This window comes from Pygocentrus nattereri, chromosome 22, assembly GCF_015220715.1.
Source record: "Pygocentrus nattereri isolate fPygNat1 chromosome 22, fPygNat1.pri, whole genome shotgun sequence".
NCBI classification, from domain to species: Eukaryota; Metazoa; Chordata; class Actinopteri; order Characiformes; family Serrasalmidae; genus Pygocentrus; species Pygocentrus nattereri.
The window spans coordinates 6,718,755-6,735,059 of NC_051232.1; the positions used below are offsets into that span (position 1 = coordinate 6,718,755).

The 16,305-nt window shown below is 37.9% G+C and overlaps 1 protein-coding gene across 1 annotated transcript; it reads left to right on the forward strand.

The window, feature by feature from the left end:
* Window positions 1-179: 179 nt before the first annotated feature.
* On the forward strand, window positions 180-8,297 carry LOC108411396 (butyrophilin subfamily 1 member A1-like). The gene is made up of 12 exons (XM_017682946.2): window positions 180-478; window positions 2,580-2,630; window positions 2,786-3,133; window positions 3,240-3,392; window positions 4,990-5,166; window positions 5,257-5,352; window positions 5,446-5,484; window positions 5,739-5,759; window positions 6,315-6,392; window positions 6,837-6,890; window positions 7,007-7,033; window positions 7,541-8,297. The coding sequence occupies exons 1-12, from the start codon at window positions 391-393 to the stop codon at window positions 8,104-8,106; spliced, it is 1,698 nt and encodes a 565-aa protein (XP_017538435.2). The 5' UTR covers window positions 180-390; the 3' UTR covers window positions 8,107-8,297.
* The last annotated feature ends 8,008 nt before the right edge of the window (window positions 8,298-16,305 follow it).

The window sequence follows — 16,305 nt, forward strand, 5'->3', positions numbered from 1 at the left end:
GGAACTTCAGCTCCACATGGTGGATAAAAAATTGTCATGCTCTGGTATAAATAAAAAATGATTATTCATTATTATTAGACATACCATATTGCGGATTCCAAATGTTCCCAAATGCTTCCATAGCCTTGTTATTGTACAGTTTGGTGATAACTTTACTTTAAAGTGAAATTTATAACGTAAAGATTTCTGCATTGTGTAGTACTGCACCTGTTTATTGTAACAGACAGTGTAATATTGTACAGCCACACCTTTTAGAGGAAACGCTCACCAAGTAGTTCACTGTGGTTAAAGTTCAACGGTGAACAGGCAGTGGCTGTTTGTTTTCTGCCACGTTCTCTTTTCATTTCAAGCTTCTACAAAGCAGTTCATATTAAAAAAGGCTTTTAAAGGATGACCAATGTTAACTCTTACTCGAGAGGGTTTTTTCACCCTCTGTGCACTGACCTGAGGACTATGGTGCAGGGGACACTCCAGACAGGTGAGCTCCAAAGAACACAGCCTTAGCATAGAGAAGGCATTTGGTGTATATAAGACAGAACTTTGTTAAGCTGCTTCATAGTGACTGTAACTTACTCAAAATTCTGGCTATAGAATATTCAGGTTTGCCATGAAAACTGTGCTTTCAATTAAAACACGTGTGAAGGGTCAAGGTTCGTATATAAAACCAGGAAACAAAGTACGTATTTTAGCCTTGGCATGCTTGTGAATATTATATGAAATGTAATATTATATGAAAATAATTGCAGATTATTTGTGCAAATTGGCATTTTGTCCTGCTCCCTTTGACATGCTACTATAATAATAATCACCTGGGAACTGGAGACACCAAATGATCCAGTTTTGAAAGCAGAATTTGCCGTTATTACTAGAGGCTGCGTTCACATTACAGGCCTCGTTGCTCAGATCTGATCTCTCTGACTCGATGGTTCTTGCTCGTTTAGGTCAGTGACTCAAATCAGTCATTAATGTGATGAACCGTCCTGAAATGACCCTCATGAGCTCCTCCTACTCAGTAACGTCACGTGACTGAATCACTGCATCATCAGCACAAACTAACGAGCTGAACGAGCTTCGCTGAGAAGATCATTAACTCTGATCAGCCCTCAGCTTCGTTATTAGAGCCAGACGGAGGAGAAAAAGGTGAGATGAGCTGCTTTTCCACCGTTTACAGGCTTTAACGGCTGTTCAGCGCTGCTGCCATGGTAACGCTGAATGATGGTGCAGCGGAAAAAGCACGTGAATTCTGATCTGAGGGTCACATTAAGGTCACGTGGCCACAAATTGGATACGTATCCGATCTAGGACCACATATGAAAGTGACTCGGGTCGGATTTGAATAGATCAGATTTATGTCCACACAGCCCTGAAAACATCCGATCTGAGTCACATTAGGGCAAAAAAAATCATTATTAATTATCTCATTCCCATGCTTTCCTAAGTCATGGCCACACACTGGGATCTCATTCCCATGCCTTACTAAGTCATGCTCACGACTTAATTATCTCATTCCCACAGCTTACTAAGTTGTAGCAACACATTCTGTTCTCATCCTCATGCCTTACTCAGTCGTGGCCATGACTTATCTCATTCCCACACCTTACTAAGTCATGGCCATACATTGGGATCTCATTCCTGTGCCTTACTAATGCATGCCCATGACTAAATTATCTCATTCCCACAGCTTATCCAGTTGTGGCCATACATTATTTTAATTCAAACAGGATGTCACCAGCAGGGCTCTGTAGGTACCAGGCTCCAAATCTGGAATCATAAATGTCAATTACGGCACATTTTCTTCTCCAAAATAATTATAACAGATATTATAACTAAATAAATGCAATGGACAGTGTAGAAAAGAGGTGAAGAAGAGGGTGCAGGCAGGATGGAGTGGGTGGAGACGGGTGTCAGGGCTGATGTGTGACAGAAGGATAGCAGCAAGAGTGAAAGGGAAGGTTTACAAGACAGCAGTGAGTCCTGCTATGATGTACGGTTTGGAGACTGTGGCTCTGTCTAAAAGACAGGAGGCTGAGCTGGAGGTGGCGAAGATGAAGATGCTGAGATTTTCGTTGGGAGTGATAAGGCTGGACAAGATTAGAAATGAGCAGATCAGAGGGACAGTGAAGGTGGAGCAGTTTGGAGATAAAGCCAGAGAGGCCAGGTTGAGATGGTTTGGACATGTGTTGAGGAGGAATAGTGGATATATTGGGCAAAGAATGTTGGAGATGGAGCTGCCGGGTAGAAGGAGAAGAGGTAGACCTCAGAGAAGGTTTATGGATGTAGTGAAGGTGATGGAGATGGAGATGGTTGGTGTGAAAGTAGAGGAGGCAGTGGATAGGGCAAGATGGAGGCAGATGATCCGCTGTGGCAACACCAAAGGGAGCAGCCGAAAGAAGAAGAAGAAGATTATAACTAACTAAATAAAGTTATTATGATGATTATTACTATAATTATAACAGAATGTTTAAAATTAGATTTGCTAGATGTTTCATGCCGACCTGTATTTTCAACAACAAAGAAATGTCTATTAAAAACATGCAATCAACGAATGACCTGAGTAACTAATGTTTTAATGCTTACAGCGGTGGTCGTTCTGTGGATACTGTCCAGTAACCAGAGTTGCTCAGTTGCAGGTACTTATCCTTTTACTACCTTCCTTTCTAGCACTACCATATCTATTAGTCATCTGTAACTACCATATATTTTCCCATATTAAATATAAAATAGCATTTCAGATTTGAAATTTCATTTGAATATGTGGCTAAACTGAGAACATTTTCCCATTTAGGGACGTTCTCTTTGTCAGTTCCTGACGGATTCATCTCAGCCCAAATAAGATCTTCTGTTGTCCTGCCATGTGGACTTTCCACTACATTGGACATTAGGAGCTATGAAGTACGCTGGCATCGTCCCAACAAAAAAGACAACCCAATTCTGCTGTTCGAAGATCTAAAGGTCCAGGAGAACGCTGGAGATCCTCAGTACAGAGGCAGAGCGTCTCTGATTGGAGAACTGGAGAATGGGAACGCCTCTCTGAAACTGGAGAACCTCACAGTAGCAGACAGAGGAGAATATGTGTGCTTTGTTAAGAGCACTGAATGGTATGAGAGGGTTAGTGTGATCCTGAATATTATAGGTGAGTTACTGTTTTACTTAGACTTGAGACTTGAAGTCAATCTTACTTAACAGAGTTATAGACAGATGGTTCTGGTCCAGCTAATCTAGAGTAATCTTCACTACAGTGGTTGGATCTCCTCCTCTACTCTCATTGACTGAAACTGAAGAAGAGAAGGTGAATGTTACCTGTGTATCAGATGGATGGTCACCAAATCCCACCCTCATCTGGAGAGATAAAAGAGGAAAAGAGCTCCGGAACAGAGCTGATCACAACACAGGTATTGAAATAAATGAAAATAAAAATAAACATGTTTAGAGTAACTGATACAGGTGAATTTTGGTTTCAGTGCTAGTGGAATGTACAATAATAGCTTTTGAGCCAAAACAACTTCAATCTGGCTTTCTAGAAGTATTGTAAGGGATGTTTACATTAGGCCAATGCATCACATGCAAGTCAGAAAAGGTGAAAACTCATATCGCAACCGACTTCTAGGAGGAAAAAATACAGGTTTTTAGGTTTAACTTTCAGTAAACAACAATATATGGAAATGCTGGTGTCACTGTTTCCAAATACTAAAGAGAAATATAAAAACAATATATAAAAACAGAATATAAAGATCTGTCAACAATGTTATTTAAACTACAGGGAGATTCACTAGATAGAGGCCCCGAATATTCTGGAATAACTCTCCCTAGGACGAAGCAATCTGAACGAAACAATGTGCACTGTGCTTCTCAGTATATGAAGCTTCACACAAGCTAGGATGCCCCTGCATCGGAGCGATAAGATAGGTGGCAGACAGCTGTCGTGACGTTTAACCTCTCTAATGCTTCCCGAAATGTTCAGGAACATGGAGCACCACATGAAAATATGTCTGTCAGAAAATGGAGATCACTTCCAGCATCACATGTAATACAGTTGATTACACATACGTCAAGGTATGTGGTGTATTTTTTGGGTTCAGCTTGCTTCAAACTAACAGGAGTTACAACAGAATATTCGGGACCTCTTTTGAGTGAATCTCCTTGTAGCTGGCCTGTCAGCTAGCTAATTTTAGCGTTAGCCTATCCCCTTTCTTTACTTCACATTAAACTTAAGAAGCAAGCTGGCCATATTTTGTCACCAATCCATATTGTAGATTGGCACCTTCACTCTGAAGCTAATTATTGTTTCAATTTGTATATTAAAGATTTTGAATAAGGTCTATTATTTGTTATAGTTTTAGCCAAAATCCTGTCTTCAGCTTCAGTGGTTGCCAGCTTGCATTCATTTGCAGTGTGAGTAAAACCACAGACCAGCCCCCCTGGGTCTGATATGATGGCTCAATAGAGGGGCAATTTAGAGGGGCAAATATTATTGGCTTACAACTTACGGGGTCTGATATGATTGGCCCAGTCAGGGTTCCACTTTTCATGTTACGTTAGTAAATCTCTGGTAGTACAGAACAAGTAGCGCTGCATTACAGCAGCAGCAGCACCTCCCCCAGGTCATGACCTGGTATCAAATTACATTGTGAATTTAGAGATCGCACAGTTGAAAAATAATATATGAGAATAAACTATTCATGATTTGAATGACTGAAGTACGTTTAATTGGGAAGTGATTGGGGGGCCAAATAAAAGTTAGGGTGGGCTAAAGCCCATCTAAGACTGGCCTAGCAACACTGATTACTTCCTGAATCTGCAGCTCCTTTGAATAAATCTACTGCGTGGTTATGGTATGTTTATTCTTCAGTAGTATAAAAGACAGCAAAATAGTAAAGCGATGAAGTACGATAAATAACGTAAAAGATTTGGGAAGATGGCTCTCTCTCACTGTGCTCTCTCTCACTGTGCTCTCTCTCTCTCTCTCTCTCTCTCTCTCTCATTACTAAGACTCTGAAGGGTTGGTGAGTGTGAGCTCTTGGCTGCTCTTCTCTCCTACTGCATCAGAGTGGATCTCCTGTTCTGTGGGTTTATCTGATCAGGAGGTGAAGGAGGGAAGAGTGCTGCCACTCAAATCTGTCTATAAAACTGATTCTGTTTGTGATTCTGAGCCAACATCAGAACCAGGTGAGTCTGAAACTGGACCTGACACTGTACGATCATCTAAACATTTTTACGTTTGTCAAATATACTAAGAAAACTCGTCTATTTGATCAGGAGTTTCTCCAGGATGGAAAGCTTTTATCGTCTTACTGTTTATCAGCCTGTTGGTCGTCGCTGTAATGGCAATTTTCATCATCCCCAAGATCAGAGGTAAAAATGTTCAGCTATCTGTGAAACTTAATCACAGACCTCATTCTATTAATAACAGTTCTAATTATTATTTTTTGTTTTTCTGCATTATAGGCCATATTTTGCCAAAGAATCCAGAGTCTGCTTCAAAAGGTAAGGTTCCAGATTCATAATGCTGTAACGAGAAAGATGCATCTTCAAAAATGAATTAGTTTCAGTTATTTCCTTGCTGAAAGTAAGACACCATAAAATCACTGACAGACTGAAAATGAGTATTTTGTTATTTCATAATATATTATCACTTGTTGTTGTTGTTGTTGTTATTATTATTACTAAAGTACAATTTCAGGTTTTGTGTAGTCATTATAAATGTTGTGAGTGCATTTTTCCTCTTTTCTGTCATTTAGAAGAACAAACACATCTTGTTGGTGAGTAGACTTGAGAAATACCTCTAATCATTTCACTACATTTACATTTATCAAACTGTCCATTTGTTTACTGACATTTATATCACTGCCAGCCAGTTAACGTTGTAAGTGTTTACATCATGTGCAACTGCTAATATCAGGTATTACAGTAGAGGTTCTACATACTAATACTCTAAAAAGAAGTAAACACAACAAACTAATTAAGTATTACTTGAAATTCTTCTGTAATGTTATTTAAAAATCAACAAATCTAAGCTTGCAGTGAGAAAACATGCAAAGAAAACAATCCTTATAAAAAATGAATGTTTTCTTAAAACATCTGGAGATCAAATATGATTACAAACAGCTATTTTAATAATGCAAAAGGAGTCGAGTTTATATAGTTTATAGTTACTTTACACTGTGAAGCTCTTGAACTAAGAAACATCAAAAGCTGGAGGTACTAATTAGCATGAAACATTGCATAATAACAACCGCATTAAACCTACTTATTTAAATGTAATTAATTACAGGTTTCTCTGTATTTTTTTTACTGAAAATGTATCTGTTTTAAAGGAGACCTCAGCCATCCACCACACCCAGTTTCAGCTCTGCGAGAAATAAGCAGAACTGATGGAGCCACTCAGACCCCAGGTAACACTGTCATATAGTTAATTACACAGAGGATAAAAACACTGTAAACACACTTAAACCCTGATGATTTTCCCCACAACATGAGTGAAAGTAAAGATGCAGACAGTAAATTATTAAATCAGTAATTAGGACCTGCACTATAACATGAACTACATACTTTCACAACTGAGCCATTTGAACTTTAGTAACTCGTCTTAAATACATTAAACCTTTTTAAAATCTCGTTTCAACTTTATTCATCTTTAAAGCAGTGTTTCATGACTCTGAATTACACAAAGACCTGAGTTACATCTTTAGCTAATTATAAACTACTGAATCAGTGAAAATACAAAACTCTGCCGATCAGGGGCTCCAGAAGTTGTGAAACATTGATGTAGAGGTGAGCTGAAAAGACCATTTGAAACTGCTGACAAAAGAACATGAACGTTGTTTTTCTTTGAACAGTTCCAGAAAAAAAGGACAAAGAAACGACTACAGAAAAAAGAAAAGAAATTCCAGGTAAATCTGAACACACATTGGACTAGTTTTTATTGGTAGAAGACAACAGACAGGCATGTAATAACAAGTCTGCAAGTTTGGAAATTTGTACTAATTCCTGCGATTTTCTTTCACAGACTGGGAAAAGATGCTTGCATGTAAAGGTAAAACATTCAGTCCAACACAGATCCGAGCTGAGATCACAGGTCAATACTGCTGTGTAAAGAAAAAGAGGAGAGCTGCTAATCATAATATATACTGAGAATTACAACCTGTCTTCAATGTTAGACTACACAAGCCCAATTCCAATGAAGCTGGGACGTTGTGTAAAACATATATTCAAAATGAGTGAATATTTTCAAAAAACAACAAAGTTTATCCGTTTGAACATTAAATATCTCGTCTTTGTAGTGTATTCAGTTGAACATAGGTTGAAAGGGATTTGCAAATCATCGTATTCTGTTTTTATTTATGTTTTACACAACGTCCCAACTTAATTGGAATTGGGGTTGTAGTAATATCACATGTAACACTAATTAAAACATCAAAACATGTTTATAAATATACACAAATTGGTAATGTAGTAGTAATTACCATCTGTCCTTTATGACCATTTTCCAGAACTGTTTTCTAATCACTTAATACAGCTTTTTTGGTGTTTATTTTTCCAGTTGCCATCAGGCCAGTTGCCCCAACTGCACATCCTCTTGAAATTGGAACGAAAAAGTCAAGAGTAACGTGTACATCAGACGTCCGTGATAAGAGAGCATTCATTCATGCTCTGTGTGAAGAGAGAATCAGTTCAGGGTGCTACTACTGGGAGATAACGGCACTGACAGAACCAAATACAAAGAGAGCCAGGTCATATAAATGTCCAACATCCTGGTATGTTGGAGTGACCAGTAAAACAGCGGAGAAGAAGAGAAAAGTTCCTTTAACTCCACAGAACGGTTACTGGGTTCTTCACTATGAGAGAGAGACAGGTTACTATGTTAATGATCCCTCTCAGACTCCTGTTCTAGTGAGAGATCGGTTCTCAAAGCTGGGGGTGTTTTTAGACTGTGAGAAACACAAACTGTCTTTTTACGACTGTGAGAAACAGACACATCTCTACACTTTCTATGATGTACCTTCAACACCTCTGATTCCAGTTTTGAGCCCTGGAGACAAAAAACAACATACAGTTATGATAAGTCAAGAAAAATGTGTGAAATGTGATGAACTTTATCAAAAATAATGGCCAATTTTCTGACGAATTTACTTTATTGTGTGTGTATAGTAATTTAAAAGCTAAATTACTTACAACATTTTGGGATTTTGTTCAACATAAATGATGAACTAACCTAAATTTGTGTAAATAGAGCATAATATAGACATATGTCCACATATGCAGTCGAGACTGACGCGGCTTTTTCCTGTATTTCTACAAACACCGTTTCATTTTATAGTAAATTAGTTTGGGCTGGTTTATGTTTATGAACAGAGGCCTACAGATCAACATAGTAAAGGAGCTCATCTGTGATCCTGAGTTTAAAGCCAGTTTTTATTCAACTTAAACTTGGAACTAAGTTGTAAATAAATCTGAAACTGAAACTTTGCTTGTGTGTAAAAAGTGATTTCAGAGCCACTCGGTTCTCCCTGATGGAAACTGTTCACCTTCAGTGTTTTGTGCTTATGATCATTTTAATAGACGTCAGCATCACTAATTAATGACGTTCTACTAAAAGACTGGTTTACCAACAGAGACGCTGGAGGACTTTCACCTGAAATGAGTTCATGAAGCCAGTCTGGTTATAAAAATGATAACAGGACATCAGAGCCAGAATTACTCTTTTAGTACTTTTACTTTATACTTAAGTACATTTGAAGGGAAATACTTTAGTACTTTTACTCAAGTGGAGATCTAAAGGATGGAACTTCTACTTATACTGGATTTTAGTAATCTACCTTGGACATCTCTACTTTAACACAAGTACATGGTTTGTAAACTTCGTCCACCACTGCCAATCCAAGTCCATGGCATGTTCACTATGACATGCAGATGCTTACATTTGAGGTTTGATAACAGGTATATATTTTCGTCTGTCTAGCCTTCACGGCAGTTTGTTAGCATAGAGGTATTGCTTGATTGTAGTTTTAGAGATTTGATGAACCCGCGACACCCCATGGAGAAAGTTCTGCCTCTTGAATCATCTGCTTTCTTAAACACACTTGTGCCTTCTAGGCAGGTTCATCATAGCTGCAGTACCTTGAAAGTTCTTAATTATTTCGCTAGTAGTGGAAATATTTGATGGCATCAAACACTTATTCCAGTTTTATAATAATAATTATTTAAAATATATTGTTTTAATTCTCATTTTTAGCAATGTGTCAGTAATTCTGAAAGTCACACTAAATAACTGAAAAACAACTTTTTTTGAAAAAGCAGGTACAGAAACAGTTAACAAAGGAACCATTGCAGAAAGAGAAATACAAGGTAGGTATCTGAAATCTGGGTTTACAATCCAGACAAAGCAGCATAAGTTTCAATATAATACTAATTTTTTTTTGCATTATGAAGCTGCATGGTTAACACTTGTAATTCAAATTTAAAGCTATATCTGCAAATTATTATGTTGTACTATATCAGGAGGTTAGCAAAGTCATGCTTAAAATCACTGTATTAACTGCATGAACTGTCAACATTACCATGATGGGACAGTTTTGGTATCTATGCAGTTATTATGATCTATGCCTTAGAATTCCTCTGGTAGAAAAAAATATATAGTATGAGAACATCTTACTCCTGAAAGAAATAATAGCATTCTTTTCATGAATTCATAGGTAGTAATAGTTTATCCTGTTCCTATACTGCATGGTATAGAATTAATTCTGTATCTCCATTTGTGAAAAATGGCAAACGCTCAACTCATAATATCATAATAACTACAAATGCATACAATGACATATAACACAGCACTAAATACATCACAGAGCAATAAATTTCTACAATATGTTATATTTTCCATATTGAATAGTCCTGTATTTTACATCCAGGTGGTTTAAGGTTGCTAATATGTAGTTTTACTTTGAACTGTTTCAGAAAAACATGACAAAGGAAGAAATACAGAAACAGAAATTCCAGGTAAATTTCTTGACAATCACTTTGTTTCATTGGTCGAATTTTTTTTGCGTCAGTAAAATATCAGCTTAATTTTTTTTTCCTTTCACAGACTGGGAATAATGTTTGCTTGCAAAGGTAAAACACAATGCTTTACGTACAAAAAAGAAAGGTCGAGAAATTACTGACTCATAGTGCAACTGAGACAGATTCAGGAAATATCACAAATTACAACAAATCCAAGTGTTTTCTATGTGTAACATTAATACTCACAGTTTCATTGTGTGAGCTTCAAACCTCTCAATATGACCTGATATAAACTTATATTCATACATGGTCTTGTTTTGCAGTGGCCATCAGACCAGTTACACCACCGACTAATTTTCTGGAAATTGGAAAGAAACATTCAAGAGTAACTCGTACATCAGACATATGTGATGATACAGGACTAGCTCATGTTCTATGTGAGGGGGGAATCAATTCAGGAAGGTATTACTAGGAGAGAACAGAGCTGACAGACCCACCACCTGGTCCAACAGTAGGCAAACCATATAAATGTCCAACATCCTGGTGTGTTGGAGTGACCAGTGAAACAGCGGAGAAGAAGAGAAAAGTTCCTTTAACTCCACAGAACGGCTACTGGGTTCTTCACTATGAGAGAGAGAAAGGTTACTATGTTAATGACCCTTCTCAGAATCCTGTTCTAGTGAGAGATCGGTTCTCAAAGCTGGGGGTGTTTTTAGACTGTGAGAAACACAAACTGTCTTTTTACAACTGTGAGAAACAGACACATCTCTACACTTTCTATGATGTACCTTCAACACCTCTGATTCCAGTTTTATGTCCTGGAGACAAAGAACAACATACAATCATGATAAGTCAAGAAAACTGCATCAAATGTGATGAACTTTATCCACGTCTTGAATCAAGCGTCTGATTCCAGTTTTAACTTTGTCAGAATCTGACTCAGAGTCCTTTATTTGCCTAGTATATTGTACAGGGAATTTCACTGGTGCAGTTGACAACATACATTCAATATATAGTGTCATGCAAAAGTATTCATCCACTTAAAACCCATCAGATGATAGTTTGATGTTAAATGTTCAAAGCAGAGAAATTGAGGAAGAGACTTCCCTCAGCTGCAATGGGACCTCTTCATTGAGCTTTGGCGAGCATGATCAAAAAGTTTGTGAATTGTGAATTTCCCCACTGTGGGACTAATAAATGATTATCTTATCTAAGTTTTTAGGTAGAAAAAATGCACTTAAATTGGCGAGAGTTTGAGGAAATATCAAATATTCATAGAAAAACAAATCAGTAGGATTTGTCATGTATGATTTTCTAAACACAGATTAATAATGTTATTAATATTCATTTCATATGATAACATTAATGTGTTCTGATATAAAATGAATATGTAAAGTGATGTAGATATTACTCCACTCTTTAACAGTGGTTTATCACTTTAGATTAAAAATTATTTGATGTGATCATAAGCAAAGGAAAACGAATTCTATTAAACTCTGGATTAATAATGGTTCTTTCAGAGTATTTATTTAGGTTGAATAAAACTAGTTCATCTACCTGTTACCTCATAAAGTAATTTTTAGGTTGAATTGACAGAACATGTTTACGGTGCAGGGAAACGAGAAAATCGAGAAAAGTTTAGCCAATCCTAAACATCAATCGTAACAGAAAGTATACTGTAAAAAGTGTCTCGGCAAAGCGACTTAACAAAATTCCTTCACGTGGTATCAAGCAATTGAACTAGTTTTATTCATCCTAAAAAAAACTGCATTGACAAAGAATTCTTCATTCAAAGTATTTACGACTGCAGTCAATGCAAATATGGACAAATGTTTCCACTCATCAAGATCATAGACAACAACTAGCTACAAATCTTTTACGACAAGTTATACTGTATTTTATTATTTGTTATATTACAGGTTTCTTTATGGTATTAACAGAACATAATGAGAAGCTGGATCTATGTGAAGAATTACAAAGGTTAATACAGGCCTTCAGAATGCCTGCACTCATGTTCATTTCCATTTCCCTTTTCCATTCCACTGCCCTTCTAAGCTTGTTGAATTATATTTCAAAGCACTTTAAATCAAATGTTCTTACACTACATCTTCTCCCAGATAAGTTTAGTGTCTTAGCTACTATATGGTATCATAAGTGCCAACACTGAGACTTCAAAGAGACTTTAATTTCTACAATTAAATGTTGAATTACAAAGATGTTTTAACATGTTTACCAAATAGTTTATTTCTCAGCACTTCATCCCTTTATATTAATAGTGTGGTTTCTGGGAATTGTGGTTTTCTTTGTTCAGCTCACTCGGCAGGTCTTTAATATATATGACCTCATTTACATGTCTGTTTTGATTGGGTTTCATCAGATCAACCTAAAAAAATGACTTCATTTAGTAAAAAGCAATTAAACTAGTCTTCACTCAACTCTAAAAAATGACATTGATTGAAAGAATTGTTTATTCAAAGTATTTATTTAGGTTAAATAAAACTAGCTAATTTATTTGTTACCACATTAACTTACCACATTACCACATTTTTTAGGTTGATCTGAGGAGCAAATTCTTAAAGTGTATAATAACAATGATTTTGACACTATAAAGTTTGGTCAGCAGAGGGGCAGTGCACTCACTGCTCTGCCTCAAAGTCCACTTGATAGTACAGCCATTGGCTCACAAACTGCTGAAAGCTGTCATTTTGTTCCTTTTGGAAACATCTGCATGAATTAAGGTGTGCTTCTTGTAAATTTGCCCATAACTCTCTGCTCATTTCATTTCATGACTGGACTTGTTGCCCAGGTGGCGTCCGATCACGGTACCACGCTGGAATTCACTGAGCTCCTGAGACCCATTCTTTCACTAATGTCTGTAGAAGCAGTCTGCAGGCCTAGGGGCTCGGCTTTATACACCTGTGGCCATGGAAGTGACTGGAACACCTGAATTCAATGATTTGGATGGGTGAGTGAATTCTTTTGGCAATACAGTGTATATATACATATCAAAACAAACTTCAGAAACATGTCTTGGCTGATCAGCTACATTTGATGTAAAGAGATTTGCAATTTTGTTTTCTGGTTTATAATTTTATGTTTGGCCTTTTTATACAGTACACAGTCGTCTATACACGTTGTGAAGAAGTCTGTGAGCTGCTGCACTTTCATTTCTATCAGTTGGAGACTGATTGCTGACCAAGATGGCTCCGGTGTATGGCGACGTCTCACGTGTGCTACCTGTTTTTATGTTTTTATTACTTCGTGTTATTGTTTAGTCAATTGCATGCTGTGTCCATCAGCTATAATCGAGAGACGTTGTTGAGTATTCGTGCCCGGCTTTTGGAGGGCTTTGTTGGGGAAAACGGCGCGTGTGATCCTCTATTTCAACCACCACTACTTCTACCGGCGGAGTCTGAGGTTTGTTTCTCGTGGTGTAAACAACGTAGACGCAAACAGCGGCGGAGGAAACGAGGGAAAAGAGGTGGCCTCCTGCTCCGGCTGCGTGTTCAGTGTGATCGCCGATCAGGCCTGTTATATGGATTAAATAAATACCGGCTTCCTGATGGCGCAGACAAGCGTCTTAGATACTTTCTCCTGCGACGCTCTTTAGAGGAGCGCTATGTTTGGCTGCAGCCGGTGTTGCCAGCGTTACACTCCCGTGCGTTTACGGGGAAACCCGTAATCAGGCGCGGCGGAGTGAATTCAAATAACCTACGTGAAATTTCCTGCCTTTCGCCATCGGACATGGGACATGTGTCTGACTCTGAGTTTGCGCTTTTCAATGTCAGATCCTTGTCAAATAAGGCGTTTGTTATGCGAGACTTTATCCCGTGACTTGGATTTTCTGTGTTTAGTAGAGACGTGGCTTAAACCTGGAGAGAACTGGCACTTCAATGAACTATGCCCCCCCCGTATTACTCCTGTTTAAATTCCCCAAGGATATCAGGACGTGGTGGTGGCTTGGCTGTCGTTTTTAAAGACTCTTTTAAATGTCTGAATGTCTCTGTTGGGGTTTTTACAACTTTTGAACTGCTGTGTTTTAAAGTACCTGGCGAAAATCCAGTATGCTGTGCGGTCATTTATCGCCCTCCTTCCACGTCTTTTAGCGGTTTCATGTCAGAATTACAGGACTTGCTGTCTTCCCTAGTGCTGGAGTATGACAAAGCATTGCTGCTGGGTGATTTTAATTTTCATATTGACGATGACTCTGATGGACCTGCCCTAGAATTTTTGAACACCTTGGAATCCTTTAATTTTGTTCAGCATGTAGTTGGCCCAACTCATAATCGGGGTCACACACTGGATTTGGTGTTCTCTCTAGGGGTGTGCCCTCACTCTGTTTCTTTGGTAGACCTATTTGTGTCAGACCATAATTGTATTACTTTTAATATGCGCTTATTTATGAATAAGGCTAGCCCCAAACGCTGTGTACGGTCTCGGGTTTTTAACAAAGACGTAATATCACAATTTTTAAATGAGTTGACAGGTGTTAGTGAACAGCTGTCTTTCTGTACTGGTGTAAATGATTTGGCTAGCTCTTTTAATTCTTTATGTTTAAGTGTTTTAGATAAGGTCGTTCCTGTTAGAATGAAGATGAAATCTCTTGTGAATTCTACCCCATGGATTAATGAGGATATCTTGAGCTTGAAAAGGATATGTAGGAGGGTAGAACGGGAATGGAAAAAGTCTCAACTTCAAGTTCACTACTTATATTTGAAGGATTTATGGTCTATTTTAAACAACAGAATGAGGAGTGTAAGAGCCAAATATTTTAATGAGTTGATAACTGCAAATATACGTAATCCAAGGTTCTTGTTCTCTAGAATAGACAACCTGGTTAACGGGGTGGCTGTGATTACACCTAGTTCTGAGATTGATGCTGAACAGTTTTTAAGATTTTTCTTGGATAAAATCAAGGCTCTGAAACATAATATAGCAATTTCTTCTCGTTTAAATGGTGATGTGGCTCCTCAAAATGAAGGAGTTGAAATTTTCACTCAGTTTTCTCCCATTTCCCTTGAGGAATTAAAAGAAGTTGTGAATTGTTTACATCCTTCAACTTCTCCTGGTGACATTCTCCCAGCTAAATTTGTTAAGAGCATTCTCGATTCTGTGGGCATTTATCTTCAAGAAATAGTGAATTTGTCATTTAATACGGGTTGTGTGCCAGATTGTTTTAAATTGGCGATCGTGGAGCCGATTCTCAAGAAACCTGGTCTTGATCCGATGGATTGTGTAAATTACAGGCCAATCTCAAAGTTACCTTTTATCTCAAAAATTCTTGAGAAAGTGGTCGCAAAACAGCTGCTGTTCTTTTTAGAAGAAAACAGTATTTTGGGTTGGAATAACAGTGGGTTGGAATATCTGGAACTGCATTAGATTGGTTCATTTCGTATTTGACAAATAGAACCTTTAGGGTATCTACTGGAAGAAAGTTATCTTCATGTGCTGATCTAACGTGTGGAGTTCCACAAGGTTCAATCCTTTGTCCTATACTTTTTAACTTATATATGCTCCCCTAAGGTGACCTGATTCGTCGTTTTAATATCTCTTATCATTTTTACGCAGACGATACACAGCTTTATCTCTCTGTTAAAAGGAACGACTTCAGGAGATTAGAGAGTCTCACTGATTGTATTAAAGCAATTAAGGATTGGCTGAGCTGTAATTTCCTCAAATTAAATGACGGGAAAACAGAAGTATTGGTTCTGGGTTCTCAAAAGGTTGCTGATAACCTAAAGAAGGAACTTGGGTTATTGGCTTCACAGATAAACCCTTATCCCAGAAACCTCGGAGTCATCTTTGACTCAGATCTTAATTTCTCAATGCATATAACAAAGCTGGTGCAGGCCTGTTATTTTCAATTGAGAAATATTGCCAAAATCAAGAAAATGCTCTCCTTCCAGGACACAGAGAAGATCATTCATGCTTTTGTATCATCACGACTTGATTATTGCAATGCACTATTTACATGTCTTAGTCAAGGGGCAATGGCACGGCTGCAGCTGGTTCAGAATGCAGCTGCCCGGGTACTTACCGGGACTAAAAGAAGGGAGCATATTACCCCTGTACTGGCATCTCTGCATTGGTTGCCTGTTGTTTTTAGAATTCAGTTCAAAATTTTGGTTTTAACATATGAGGCGGTGCACAGTGATGTGCCAAAATATATTTCAGAATTATTATCACCGTATCCTAGTACCAGATCACTAAGGTCATCTAGTCAGGGGCTCTTAGTGGTCCCTAGGACAAAACGGAAACGAAAGGGAGATTGTGCTTTTTCTGTGTATGCCCCCAAGTTGTGGAATGCTC